A 15137-nucleotide genomic window follows, 5' to 3' on the forward strand; every position below is an offset into this window, starting at 1 on the left:
TGGGCGACAGGGGCTACCCATTGCGATCGTGGCTGATGACGCCTATACGGAGGCCACGCAATGTGGCGGAGAACCGCTACAATGATGCCCATGTAGCGACAAGGGGAGTGATAGAGAGGTGCTTTGGCGTGCTGAAGATGCGTTTCAGGTGCCTGGACCTCTCTGGGGGCGCCCTCCAGTATCGGTCAGATAGGGTCGGCCGCATCATTGTGGTGTGCTGCGTCCTGCACAATATAGCCCAGCAGAGGGGCGATGTGCCGCAGGCAGAGGACGGCGGAGTGGAGGAGCAGCAGGAAGAGGCGCAGTCCTCCCAGATGAGAGGGATGGGGCAATGGTCAGGGCAGACGGGCTAGACACGGGCCGGTGGCTGTCCACCGTTACCGGCTGGGCCAGCGGGCACGGGACAGGCTGATAGACGCCCCCTTCACTGACTAGATGGGCGTGGGAATCGGGTAATATGGCCACAGACCGCACAACATGGCAACACCCACCCCCCCCCCACCCATCCACCCACCCAGCACCCTCACCCACCCCACCCGCATGCACACCACCCCCCCCATTGCCGATCCACCTGCGGCACAACGGCCGGACTCACACAGTTGCCGGTGGACACGTGTCTATTGCAGGCCATGGAGGATGATGACAACCCGCCCTGCGATGAGCTCCTGGCACCACATCGTTGGACTCTGTCTGACCCATGGCCACAGTACCACCATCCACCCGGACCATCCCTGCATGCGGCTGTGACACTGCAGCGCACGGTCCCGTCCTCTGCCTGGGGGGATGTTGATGGCGGCCCAGGGGGACGGGGGCAGACTCACCTGGGGCTGAGGTAAGACCACCCCTCACACACACACTTGCGCTCAACGTACATGACACCCCCGCACGCTTTGGACAGAGCACAAAGGCAGCTTCTGTAGGTGTAACATTGACTTTAATAACAAAAGGAGTTCATGCACGTGCCCTAGCCCCTAAAACTCATCTGTGCCCTGCACCCGTGCCAACTGACTCTGTCTAATTGTTTGGCCTTACGGGCCCTTTGACTACGCCTAGGTGATTCCCTAGACGGTACAGCAGAACTGGAGGTGGACTCCTGTGATTCCTGCCCTCTGACACGGGATCCCTTTGGCGGCCGTCTCCTGGGGCGTCCTGGCCTAGATGGGCCAGGCTGCGGCCCGGGCGACTGGGATGGCGAGCTGCTAGCCTGTCCTGCCCGTTGCCCACCCGATGCACCTGGGACGGAAGGGGAGGAGCCCGAGGTGTTGCGGTGTTCTGGGACCTCCCCTACAATGGGACCCAGAACAGGCCCCAGCACCTCCTCCTCCCTCGGGGTGCCCGATGGCCCCCAGGCCTCTACATGGGTGGGGGATGCAAACGGACTGGCCATCCGACGCCCCCCCGACATCTGGCGCTGCCAGTCCTGGAGGCCCGTGCTGGTATTCACAAGGGTCTGCAGGTTTGCAGCCATGGAGCTCAGGGTGTTGGCAATCCCTGTCTGTGACTGTGCGATGCCGGCTAGCACATGGGCAATGGCGCCGATGCCCTCAGCGATGGCCTGCTGAGACTGGGCCATGGCCTGCTGAGACTGGGCCATGGCGTTGAGCGCCTCTGCCATCTGCCGCTGGCTCATGGCCTCCTGTGAGAGGGCATCCATGTCCTGGGCCACAGACGCCGCCTGCACGGAAAGACCCAGGCCTCGCAAACCGCTCCCCATGTCTGACACCGTCGCACCCATTGCCTCCACCGCAGACGCCACCCGTGCGGTGTCGGCCTGGGTGGCACGCATGACCGGCACCACTGCCAGCTCCCGGACGCGGATGGACTCCTCCACCTGCGACTGCAGCCGCCGCAAGCTGGCCGTCACCCTCTTCGCTCGTCTCCGGTTCGGTGGTTGCATCGGACCTATGGATGGGTGTGGTAACTCCAGGAACCCGGGATCCATCTGGGCGGCAGATGTTCGCATGCGCCAGGCTGCCCTCCGACCGCCCGGCCCCTCTGCTGCTCCTACCTCCACCTGCTGTACCGGGACGGCTGTGTTGTACCACCAGTGAATGTACCAGACGCCTCATCACTAAAGTGCCCAACTGAGGTGAGCGTCTCTGCGATGGTGGAGGGTGTTGGTGACAGCAGTGGCGTTGTGTCGTGCGCATCGTCCCACTCTGAGTCCATGGCACTTTGGGGTGGCCGTTCGTCTCCGCCCATCCAATCTGTGTCACTGTCCTGTATTTCAGTTTCCTGGGTAGGGGTGTCCTGGGTAGGGGTGTCCTGGGTTGTGGTTTCGTGGCTCGGCTGTGACGGGGGCCTGTGGCTGCCCCTCTCGTCGCTGGATGGCACACGCCTGTGTCGCCGCACCCGCATGAGACGGGGGCGCCGTCTCCCTGTTGCTCCAGGTCTCTCCGTCTCCAGTGGTCTCCGAGGGGCATCGTGCGGGCGTCGCATGCCAGAGGGTCCGGGTCTCTCCGTCTCCAGTGGTCTCCGAGGGGCATCGTGCGGGCATCGCATGCCAGAGGGTCCGGGTCTCTCCGTCTCCAGTGGTCTCCGAGGGGCATCGTGCGGGCGTTGCATGCCAGAGGGTCCGGGTCTCTCCGTCACCAGTGGTCTCCGAGGGGCATCATGCGGGCGGTCTGCATCTGCGGGGATGGGTGCCTCGACGTTTGCTCCTGCGACACACAATGAAGCATGCATGGTTAGACACGCAGGCAGTGATCAGGTGATATGGGGGAGGGGGGAATATGGGGGAGGGGGGATATGGGGACGGGCTGTCGGTGGCTCACTTGCTGGTGGGCCCCCGACCTCTGCATCAGCAACCTCCCGGTCCCTTCCCTCATGTTCAGTCAGTGGCCTCTCATCAGCTGGGCCTCCTCCAGTCCTCACATGCTTCCTTGTGTTGTGTGCGCGCTTCTCCTGTGGGGGGTGGTGGCAGGGGTAAAAGGCAACAGTGTTAGACAGGTATATGGATGCACGCCATCGGTTGCACGCGTATTGCGGAGGTTAAGGTTAGGGCTGGATTCACTTGGGGAAATGGGGGAAGGCGGATATGGGGGAGGGGGGATATGGGGAGAGGGATATGGGGATGGGGGATATGGATATCGGGCGGGGGGGGGGGGCTCACCCTGGCTGCTCTGACGAGGTCGTTCACCTTCTTGTGGCATTGGGTGCCTGTCCGTGGTGTCAGGGCCACGGCGCTGACGGCCTCTGCCACCTCCCTCCACAGACGCCGGCTGTGGCGTGGGGTGACTCTGCGGCCGTGTCCTGGATACAGGGCCTCCCTCCTCTGCTCCACTGCATCCAGGAGCGCCTCATTATCGCGGGACTGGAACCTTGGGGCTGAGCAGCGGGCGGCCATCCGGTCGGGTCTTCTGGTCGGGTGGGGGAGCAGTGTGTCTTATGAGCCGTCACGCCGTGCGGCGTGCATGACGCTGCATGGCATGAACCACGTGAGCCAGCGCGGATAGCGTCACGTCACTGCTAGCCCATTCTGGGCCGGAGACTTAGCGACGTTTGGGGCGGCGTGATGCAGGTGGGATTTGCGCCGTTTTTGGCGCCGGTCAGCGGACATCGCGCCGATAACGGAGAATTTCGCCCCAGATGTCAAAATTCACAGTCCACCATCTGTAGGATGAGAAGCTGAAGAGGAAGAAAAGGCAACCTCTTTCTGGCCAGGTTGCCCATGAATGACTCATCCGACCGTGATATCAGTGAAGATCACCACATTCCCCATTTCTCGACTAATAATAATAATAATTAGCGTCACAAGTAGGCTTACATTAACACTGCAGTGAAGTTACTGTGAAAATCCCCTAGTCGCCACACTACAGCGCCTGTTTGGGTACAGTGAGGGAGAATTCAGAATGTCCAATTCACCTAACAAGCACGTCTTTCAGGACTAGTGGGAGGAAACCGGAGCACCCGGAGGAAACCCACGCTGAACGGAGAGAACGTGCAAACTCCGTACAGATCGTGACCCAAGCTGGGAATCGAACCCGGGTCCTTGGCGCTGTGAAGCAACAGTGCTAACCACTGTGCTACCATTGCCACTGTACAACTGCCGGACAACTTATTTTTCCTCTGTACTGTCCATCACAATGTATGCATGGCTACAATGCAAAAGTAAAAGCCCACACAAAATAAACATTCCGAACCAAATTTATAAATCGAAATATACCATATTGTTTACAAGGTCAAACTAATCACCTTGGTCATTCCTTTAGTGCCCATCTTCCATGTGCCTTTGTCCAAAGAATACACAGCATTATGCAAATTCCAATTTGATAGACATAAGACCTGTCAAATGGAGTGATAAACTAATTTGGGGGGAATGTGGAGGATGTTGGGGCTAATCATTGGACAATTTCTGCTTTGAATGTTGGTTCCAGAAACCTACTTAAGGCTTTAGAGTGTTGGGTGGGGTTTATGTTGGAGTCATATTTTAAACTTGAAGCTGTGATTATATGAAAAAATCGCAAGCTGCTTTGTTCTTTGATCATTGTCATCTTGACCTGGCTGTCCTTCTGAGAGAGAATGATAAGCAAATTAAAGAAATGATATAAGAAATCACTCATACTTCTATTTTTGTCTCTTATATATTTCAGATGTAAATAACAGCAGTGATGTCCAAACCATGATACACAAGACACTCTACTTTCCTGACCAGCTTCAGGACACAACCACAACGAGAGATAAATAGCACAAACTATGTTAATCTGGAACTTTCTGATCAACCTTAAACTATTTGGGGGGGAAAAGCAAAAAAACGTAAGTTTTTATTATCTAGGTTGTTAAGCCAACAGGACAGGCTCCACATCATTTTGAGGCATCCTGAAACTTGTGGGTGAACAACTAATAACTATCTCTGAACAAGAGGAGAGAATATATTGATTGTTCAATAAGTTAACCATATTTAGTCCCCTGTGTAATCAACAAGCAAAGAAAGAGAGCATTTAATGTTTTAACATATTGTGCAAAAATAAAACTAAATCCTACATGGTATAGCCATTATCATAGCCTTTGTCAATACTTGTGGAGGAAAGCAGGAGAAATTAATTCCATTGTCGTACATAAAAGTTAAGAATGTAACACCGTTTATTTTTTCCACAATTTAGAACACTTTGTGAGTGCCTTGGATAGCGTATGCTCGAGCATAGAGTACATGAGAGGAGAAAGAAGCAAAGCTTGCATAGCAGTTTTAATGATCCACAAAGCATCCAGATGTACGAGGGAATATAAAGTTCTCACTGAGTGGAAACTTATGCCCTTTAAGAACATTTTAGGCACCAGAAGCATTTCCAGGTTTCCACCCTGCACAGGTCAGAGTTGTGCCAACAGTTGAAAATTGGATCGCAGCCAATTAACAAGCAGCTTCTGTTTTCATCACCCAATTGAGGACTGTGGGCAGCTTCCCACAGTGAAATATCTAATAGGTAGGGTCTGGTGCACTGGATGAATGGCAGCCCACTGACAGAGGTAGTAACTGTAGAGACTGGTTAGGGAGTGCCTTAAAATGGAGGGATCCTCAGAAGCCTAATTAATGTTTAAAAAATCAGACGGCCAACAGCTTGTAGAGCTATTGATGTGGAAGGGTAAATCCCTCTACAAGAATGAGGCTGCAGGCGTTGCACTTTTGATGAGCGTTCATGGGACTAGTCGCAGGTGGCCCATGTGGTCCTGCCACCAATCTGCTCCTTGCTTCCTAACAATGCAGGGGGGCTCGTCTGATGCCAGGAAGATCCTGATGATGTCAGTAACATGTCTCCAGTTGGTACTTTAATTTGTCTAATGGGTTACCCACTGTTGCTGTGTTGACACCACCTCCAGCACAATCACTCAGAGGTGGAACTGACCTAATGCGCAAGTTTAACATTTTTCTCCCAGACCCACCTTCAAATCTGCCTCTGTGGGGCTGTGAAGATTTTGCTTTTAAGAGTGCAAAATGGACGTCCAGGCCAACTGGAGTGTTAAGTGATCTGGTTGTGCTCGTAAATTTGACATTTAAATGTCAAGTTACTGGAGTAGCAACATACAAGTGAATAGAATGCTTAATTCCATTGCTAGATCATTTTATTGTCAATTGCTGGTTACATACTAAAACTGCAATTCCTCGGAGTACTGTATTTAAATTTGGTCCCCAAGACATGAAAAAAATGTCAAATCATGAAGGCAGTCCTTTTAAAAGGATCCACACCATTGATGTCTGGTGTGAGGAGATTGAGTTGTGGTGGAAAACTGGATAAACAGATGCAATTTATCCTTGAAAGGAGGATCGTGAGAGGTGACCTGTTAGAATACTGTTTAAAAAGTTAAATAACTTACATTAAGTTAAGCTGGAGAACCACTTCAAGATATGCCAGAATAACAGAACAAGGGAGCATAGATTAAAACTTCTGAAATCGGATTATAGAACAGTAGACAGTAAATACTTTTGCATGCAAAGTGATCAATGATTGACTAGAGTAGCGGAGTCAAAAAAAACATTAATTCAAGAGACATGTGATGTTAGGAATAAAAAGCATGTTTTTCTTTATTCTCTGCGGATGGGCTAAGGTGGACCCCCTCCAAACATACGCCCATTCTCTCTTATTATGATAGAAGACATATCCCAACTTATCTTGAATCTTGTCCTATCTCCATACAGCATGAATAGTATCCATTGGGATAATTAAATGTTGAAAGTGTAAATTGAGAATCTAGCCATTTCAGAAATTCCTGTAGTGAGACAATGGAACTGTGTATCTGCAGGGAAAATAGTTGCCAGAAGCAAGGCCTTTTCTAGAAAAAAGATCGTATATATCTCCAGATGGATGAATTTTCCAAGTGTGGGCAGAGGGAGGAAACCCTCACTGAAAGTGCATATTCAGAAAATTGACTTTCAGATGTCCACAGACAATTCCCAGAAAAGTTGGTCAGAGAATCTCCATCCAAATATACAGCAGAACACACAAGAGGATCTTTATTGAAAAATTGATTGTTCCTGGTAGCTGAGCTGGAATCTGCACATGTGATGAAATTAAGAAGTTTGCAAATGGAAAATTGGAGTCAGTATACTGTAAGGGGTTTGTCTCCTTCATTCTTATTTAGGCATGTTGGAGTTGTTAGCCAACAGAGTTTTGCGCTAAGTTAGGATAAATTGCAGAAATTGGACATAGTAAATCTGACTGCATGGTGGAGCCCAGAGCTGGCGAGACAACTTCTTTGAGCTTCCACCAAAACTGCGATGCATTCAAACATGGTCTGTTGTGAGGGCCCTAGTACAATGTCCTGCAGGCACTGCACACTCTTTATAGTTGGCCGCAGAGTGGTGATACAAACATACAAAATAGAAGCAAAAGCAAGCCAATCGGTCCTTCGAACCTGCTCCACCGTTAAATAAGATCATGGCTAATCTGTTTCTCTGGGTTCTACATCCCCATCTACCCCCAATAACCTTTGATTCACTTGTCTAACAAGAATCTGTCTACCACTGCTTTAAAAATATTCAGTAATCCCAATCCAAGATGACTAGACATTAATTGGATGCAGACTCTTCCAAACTCTCACTCATAACACTAAACTCTTTAACATGCGTTTCAATAATTTGTGTAACTGCTTGTATAAGATGGGCAGTTTTCTTTGCATGGATGGGATCCTGAAGTCCTCATGTCTGTTGTCCTCCGTAGAATTTGTTTTGTCCTCCAACCATCTCTGTCTGGGATGTCCCTGCTTCCAGTTGCTGATCTTCAGTCTTTTGCCATGTCTAAATCCCTGTAGCACACTATTGATAGCATGCAGTATATCATTGTTGGAGCTGGTGGGTGGGAATGCTGGAGCATGTGCTCGTGTATTCTCAGCAGGATTGATCTCATTTGAGGTGTCTTGTTGGGCAAGAGCCTTTTGCTGTTGAAAAGGGCATAGATGAAAGAGAAAATGGACAAGAAGGAGCATGGCTGATTAGGCTGCTATTTTCAAGTGGAAGTCTTGAGAACGCAGCTTGATACATAATTTACTGAGCAGAACGAATGGATACAAGTAATATACAAGGATCTGCTGAGGTGAATTACCAGCCTTTCCTTACCTGTATGTTATTCTGCAAGGCCTATATTTTAAAAAATCATTCATAGGCGTCACTGCACCAGCCAGCATTTATTTTCCATTCTTAATTGCCCTTGAGAACGTGGTGGTGAGTCACCTGCTCGAGTGGCATTGCAAGGCCACTTCAGAAGGCAATTAAGAGTCCACCACATTACTATAGGGTCACATATAGACCAGACTGGGGAAGGACAGCAGATTTCCAGATGGGTTTTTATGACACTGGATAAAAACAAATTACTGCGGATGCTATAATCTGAAACCAAAGAGAAAATGCTGGAAAATCTCAGCAGGTCTGGCAGCACCTGTAGGAAGAGAAAAGAGCGAATGTTTCGAGTCCAGATGACCAGGCATTGACAAACAGTGTGTGAAAATCAAGGGAAGAGTCTTGTTTTGTCCTCCAACCATCTCTCTGGGATGCCCCTGCTTCCAGTTGCTGCTGCTACCCACTGATCTTCAGTCTTTTGCCATGTCTAAATTCCTGTAGCACACTATTGATAGCATGAAGTATATCATTGTTGGAGCTGGTGGGTGGGAATGCTGGAGCATGTGCTCGTGTATTCTCAGCAGGATTGATCTCATTTGCGGTGTCTTGTTGGGCAAGAGCCTTTTGCTGTTGAAAAGGGCACAGATGAAAGAGAAAATGGACAAGAAGGAGCATGGCCGAAAAAGAGGTTACAGTGTGCACTTGTGTTTTTATATTGGAGATGTGATTGTGAAAAGGGAATTGTTGAGTGTGATGGGGTGGTGGTGAAAAAAGCGAGAGAGATGTAGAGATGAGGAGAGCTGTAGTTACCCTTGCTGCTCCTGCTAGATCAAGTACCTCTGTCTGAGACGTTTGAATGATTGTTTGGGGATGCCCTTGCAGGTTTTGGAAGAAAAGCTGCTCCCTCCTTGAACTCACCTCCACTCGAACTTCGATGAGATCATCTGAAAAGTGGGACACAGCCTTTCGACTCATCTAATGTGATTCACAGCAATGTAATTTTAAAAAAACAATGAAAATCAAAATTGTTTTAAGAGGTGCATCTCTGCTCCATGTTGGCATCAAGAGTTACACTAAAAATTGTGCATGATGTGGGTGACCTAGCTGAATCACACACCCTAAGGGAAACAGCCCAGCCCGAGTCATATTAAAATGAGGCACAGACAATAAAATGACACCAGCCTCAAGTTGAAAACGTCACGGTGACCTGATGGCTGCACCTACTTCCACATGCACGATTGTGTGCCAGGTTACAGTGGGAAAGATTTCAATGGTTATAATGAGATATTTATTATCTTATAATTTTGGTGATTAAATAAAATAAAAATCATGTTTTTTTCTGCAACTGAGCTGGAACCTCATTTCAAAGGTTCAAATATTGGGAATGGAAATTATAGCCAAACGTAGATTTGTAAAAATTTAGGTAATTTTTTTAACCAGTGTTATGAGATAATTCTGCAGATCAATATGTTGAACTGGCTCAGACTATCGTTGGAACTTCAGTTATGTCAGGCATGTCTTTATGATCTGCCCTAAAAGGTTGTTTCGGATAAATCAATTGAATATTTAAAAACTGACATTGATAGATTTTTGTTATTTGTTATTGCCTAGTGTGAAGATCAAAGGAAGAGGTGATAAGTAGTAGGGAAGATGCTGGAATCTATCATCAAGGAAGAAATAGCGAGGCACCTGGATGGAAATTGTCCCATTGGGCAGACGCAGCATGGGCTCATAAAGGGCAGGTCGCGCCTAACTAATTTAGTGGAATTTTTTGAGGGCATTACCAGTGCGGTAGATAACGGGGAGCCAATGGATGTGGTATATCTGGATTTCCAGAAAGCTTTTGACAAGGTGCCACACAAAAGATTGCTGCATAAGATAAAGATGCATGGCATTAAGGGTAAAGTAGTAGCATGGATAGAGGATTGGTTAATTAATAGAAAGCAAAGAGTGGGGATTAATGGGTGTTTCTCTGGTTGGCAATCAGTAGCACCAGTAGTCCCTCAGGGTTCAGTGTTGGGCCCACAATTGTTCACAATTTACATAGATGATTTGGAGTTGGGGACCAAGTGCAATGTGTCCAAGTTTGCAGACGACACTAAGATGAGTGGTAAAGCAAAAAGTGCAGAGGATACCAGAAGTCTGCAAAGGGATATGGATAGGTTAAGTGAATGGGCTTGGGTCTGGCAGATGGAATACAATGTTGACAAATGTGAGGTTATCCATTTTGGTAGGAATAATAGCAAAAGAGATTATTATTTAAATGATAAAATATTAAAACATGCCGCTGTGCAGAGAGACCTGGGTGTGCCAGTGCATGAGTCGCAAAAAGCTGGTTTACAGGTGCAACAGGTGATTAAGAAGGCAAATGGAATTTTGTCCTTCATTGCTAGAGGGATGGAGTTTAAGACTAGGGAGGTTATACTGCAATTGTATAAGGTGTTAGTGAGGCCACACCTGGAGTATTGTGTTCAGTTTTGGTCTTACCTGAGAAAGGGCGTACTGGCGCTGGAGGGTGTGCAGAGGAGATTCACTAGGTTAGTCCCAGAGCTGAAGGGGTTGGATTACGAGGAGAAGTTGAGTAGACTGGGACTGTACTCATTGGAATTTAGAAGGATGAGGGGGGATCTTATAGAAACATATAAGATTATGAAGGGAATAGATAGGACAGATGCGGGCAGGTTATTTCCACTGGCGGGTGAAAGCAGAACTAGGGGGCATAGCCTCAAAATAAGGGGATGTAGATTTAGGACTGAGCTTAGGAGGAACTTCTTCACCCAAAGGGTTGTGAATCTATGGAATTCCTTGCCCAGTGAAGCAGTAGAGGCTCCTTCATTAAATGTTTTTAAGATAAAGATAGATAGTTTTTTGAAGAATAAAGGGATTAAGGGTTATGGTGTTCGGGCCGGAAAGTGGAGCTGAGTCCAAAAAAGATCAGCCATGATCTCATTGAATGGTGGAGCAGGCTCGAGGGGCCAGATGGCCTACTCCTTATCCTAGTTCTTATGTTCTAAGAGTGTGCTTTGTCACACAATGTTAGAAATGCAGGTCCCTTTAAGAACAAACCTGGATTAGAATCAAAGTGAATTGGGAGCAGGTGATGCTCATTGAAGGTTGTATTTAAGAGTTGGGTATTTCCACAGTGGAGGTTGATTCTGGACAGGGAGAGGATCCAGAAGCACAGAGTGAAAGCCAGTGTGTGTACTGAACCAAAGTATCACAAAACTGTTGTGAATCATCAGAATGTCTTCTGCTGCCAATTCAGTATTCACCTATTTAACCTGGTAACAGGGCATTGACTGCCATCTCTTGACGTGGGAAGATTAAGAAAACTGAACACAATCCCTCTTTCTGACAAAAGTAAAGCTCCCAGTGGCTTTTAAGGTGAAATAGCTGAGTTATGCTGCAAGATCAGAAATTATGATTACCTGCCAGTCTTTTCGGAATTGGAACCTTATGAACAAGGAAAACAAAGTGGACATGTAGACTCAGGTCACTTCTCTAGCCAAGAGATATGGCTTTGGCCTTTTCTTCACCAGAATGAAGTACGGTTGGGAAAAAAGTATTTTCGGAACTGACTTAGATACTGAAGAGGGATTGCCAATTCTATTACAATTTATGGAAAAAATTTACAAAAAACGATACCTTGGTGTAGTCAATATTTGATAGATTTAAGAAGATGGGCAATGAGTCCATAGAACAATATGTCAAGGAATTTGAAAGATTATACAAAAGAGTAAAGACGCTTGGTTTTGACAGGCGTTCAATTTCATACTGAGGACTTGCTTTTTGAACAACTGACCATTGCTCGAAAAATATTTTGGGGGAAACCATCTTTTCCAGATACTTCCATAGAGATGTTGTACGTTCGGCAGTGGTACAGAGAATGGAGGACTCCGTGATTACTGACCCTCAAAATCAAAGGCAGGCCTAATTGCAGGCATTTGTACAAAGAAGAAATTGCTTGAAGATGTCCTAAGGTGTTGTACTTTTAATAGATTTAAGGATCACGATGAAAGCAAGGTAGGGGTGATGGCTAACGGAGTTAATCCCAGATATACACGGGAATAATTACTAGGATTTTCCGGCGTGACTCTAAATATCACTATGTAAGAAATTGTCTAAATGTCAGGAATCGAGTATTTGAAACAACTTATGAAACAGATGGTTCTGATGTAAATTGTACGGATGAGTGGCAAGAAAGTACTGGATGAGTGACAAAACTTAAGTTGATCCATGAGTATCATGATTGCCGACTCATTCAATTGTGCTGTACAAGACAGTAGCTGTAACTGAACAGTGTGGAGGGTCGATTAGCTAAATTGTTATTTGGAAACGCTTCACAAAGCAGATAAAAAAGAGTCAAGGAATATGGAAGCACGACCTGCTTTTGATTTTGGACGATAATACATTAATATCTTTAAAGAGAGTGATCCTTCCATGTGAAATTACAGAAATTAATCATTTCATTTGCACTGATGGTTCAGAGTGACATATGGCTATTGCTTAGTAACTCCTTGATGAAAAAGGCAACGATGCATTTGGTAATGGAGTATGACAAAGCATTTGTCTTTGGTAAAGCGGTGATCTGGACATTCTGTTAAAGCCGTGAGTTTCCCATCAAGAAGGTCAAGAACTATTATTGACCGCTGGAGATAAAAGTCTGGCTAGCAAGAGAATCGCTCACCCCTCATCACAAAAGTTAAAAGTACTACTAAAGGATGCCAGAGTTGTGGGTAAAGAATATGGATCTTTTGTAGAACAGATCACACCGCAACATGATATATGTATCAGAAGGCACTACTATGCCTGATGGTAAGTGTCTTATTAGGCCTGGAATTTAATGAAGTGGTAGCCATGGACTAAAAGGTGTTGGGCAAGATCAGAGTATTTAACTGTTATATTTTGTAGACATGGCAGCCAGGCCCAGCATATCTACTGTAATAAACAACATGGACAATAGTGAATGAAGTTATGAAGAAGTAGTTCGGGACAGGCCTTGGGTAAACAACAAATTCTGAACAGATAATCAAGGTGAATTTGCGAATGAAGAGTTTAGGGACATGTGTGAGAACTTAAATATTATAGTCATGCACACTGCTGCAGAAAATCTGTTCAGCAATGGCTTGAAACCATGAATAATTGATGAAATGTTACATAAAATACTGGCAGTTCAGCCAGGCTGCAAGTTAGAAGTGGCGCTGTCATATGAAGTACATGCAAAAATATCCTCTCAGATGATTGGAGTGTTGGGGGGGGGGGGGGGGGGAGGGGGAGGAGGAGACGGTCCATACCAAGCTTGGGGGGGGGGGGGGGGGGGGGGGAGAGGAGAGGAGACGGTCCATACCAAGCTGGAATTCAAAATTGCCTTCCCTTCAGAACTATGGGATGATCCTCCGGCACTAGACTAGTGGCTCTACTTTTGCTATTCCTTTAAATCGGCAATATGCTGGCAGAAAAGTATTTATCATTGAAGTATCATTAAAAAATTAGGAGAGCTTTAAGACATCGTATAACCAGCTGGGGGAGATTTCTGTTCTGGTGACCTGTTTTTTTTTAATGAGCAAGAATGGAGAGGTCTGGGTAAAATTATTAGACATGATGGGAAAACGCTGATACAACTTGGAAATCAGAGTATAAAAGCATATTCTTCACAAGTAATATGGATATTATGAACTTTCAAACTCCCAGATCATGGGAAAAGGTGATGGTAATGAGGCGCCCTGTGCTTCACTTACCCATGAGTTCTACAATTTGGAGCCAGAGCGACAGGATTTGAAAGCTCAAGAAAGATGTACCGATACACATACTGATCATGAAGTATGTAAAAAAGTAATCCCCGCAGGGATCGGTTGCCTAAACTAGGTTCCCAGGTGGTGTCTGGCCAGAAGGTTGAGATGGCTGAAGGGAGGCCACAAGAGTGGGACATGCAGGAAGGTCTATGGGTAAATATAAAACTTGACTAATTGTCCAAGATGAGGGGCAAGAGGGAAGGACCATGGGTTGGCAGCAGGAAATACCAGAGTGGAAAATGAGAAAATGTAGCTGGAATTAGGATTTGGGAGATACGTTTAGGAGGAGGAAAAGATCACACAAAGTAGAAAGGATCTGTAATAGACATTCTGATAGCAGAAGTCCAGGGAGGCCTCAACAAGAGAAAAGAGGCCACAGCCTGGCAAAGCAGTTGTGTAGAATAGGAAATGGAGTGCCTTCTCGGACAAAGGAATGAAGTAGAAGTCCCTGTGATCAAGGGGTGTGTTCGTAGCTACTAAAAGATTAGAAGATAGGGCAATAAAAGAAGTTCAATAAAGAGTTACAAAGCTGGAAAGAATTTGGGATATATTCAGGGGTTGATGATAGAGGTCAATCTGCTCAGTTACAAAGAAGGATGTTTTCTGTAAAAATCCAATCAGGTGGAGCCAAGGCTAGGTTGGTAGCTAGAGGTTTTAGAGGAATGCTTCAGGGATAGAGAGATCACCCCCACTGCTGGAAAGGTGATTTTCAAGATCATCTTAGCTGTTTTAACCACTGGAAGTGTAACTCCATAGATACCAAAGTGGCTTTCCTTCGGGGTAACCTGCTCAAGAGGCAAGTATTCTTGAAACCTCTCACAAGCACCAGGAATAGAGGGGAAGCACTGGAAATTTAATATGTGAATGGGTTAAATGATGCTTCTCAAGTTTGGTATTTTTCAATTGGGACAGTTCTGTTATTTAGGGGTGTTCACAACTGAAGGCAAACACAGCCATCTTCTACTGGCACAAGAAAACTTGCAGGCATCTTTATGATGCATGTAGTTTATTTTTTTTTTATGGGGGTGCACTAATGACTTTGAAGAGAATGCTTTTAATGAAAATATTAGGAATTGAAAATTGGCCGTCAAGTTTCTGGGGCCTTCAAATATGTGGGTTTGGTGATGGGTGAGTCAGATGTAATTTTACATCAGTCTTACTTGGACAATATCAGTCCCATCACAATTAGCCATAGCAGGTCAGGACAGAAAGATGCAGCTGCTACCTAGGATGAAATGGAACAGCCGAGGAGTCTCATCGGACCAGATGCAAGTTTTGATGTGCTGGAACTTAGTCTT

General features: G+C 46.6%; 1 protein-coding gene across 2 annotated transcripts in view; it reads left to right on the forward strand.

Moving 5' to 3' along the window:
* The window catches only part of itfg2 (integrin alpha FG-GAP repeat containing 2), a 156906-nt gene extending 151908 nt beyond the window's left edge, over positions 1 to 4998 (forward strand). For both annotated transcript variants that reach the window (XM_072484676.1, XM_072484675.1), the window contains exon 12: positions 4593 to 4998. In XM_072484676.1, coding sequence (XP_072340777.1) covers positions 4593 to 4687 — 95 coding nt within the window. In that variant the 3' untranslated portion in view covers positions 4688 to 4998. The remainder of the gene's footprint in view (positions 1 to 4592) is intronic.
* Positions 4999 to 15137: the final 10139 nt, after the last annotated feature.

Source organism: Scyliorhinus torazame, chromosome 19 (assembly GCF_047496885.1).
Source record: "Scyliorhinus torazame isolate Kashiwa2021f chromosome 19, sScyTor2.1, whole genome shotgun sequence".
NCBI lineage: Eukaryota > Metazoa > Chordata > Chondrichthyes > Carcharhiniformes > Scyliorhinidae > Scyliorhinus > Scyliorhinus torazame.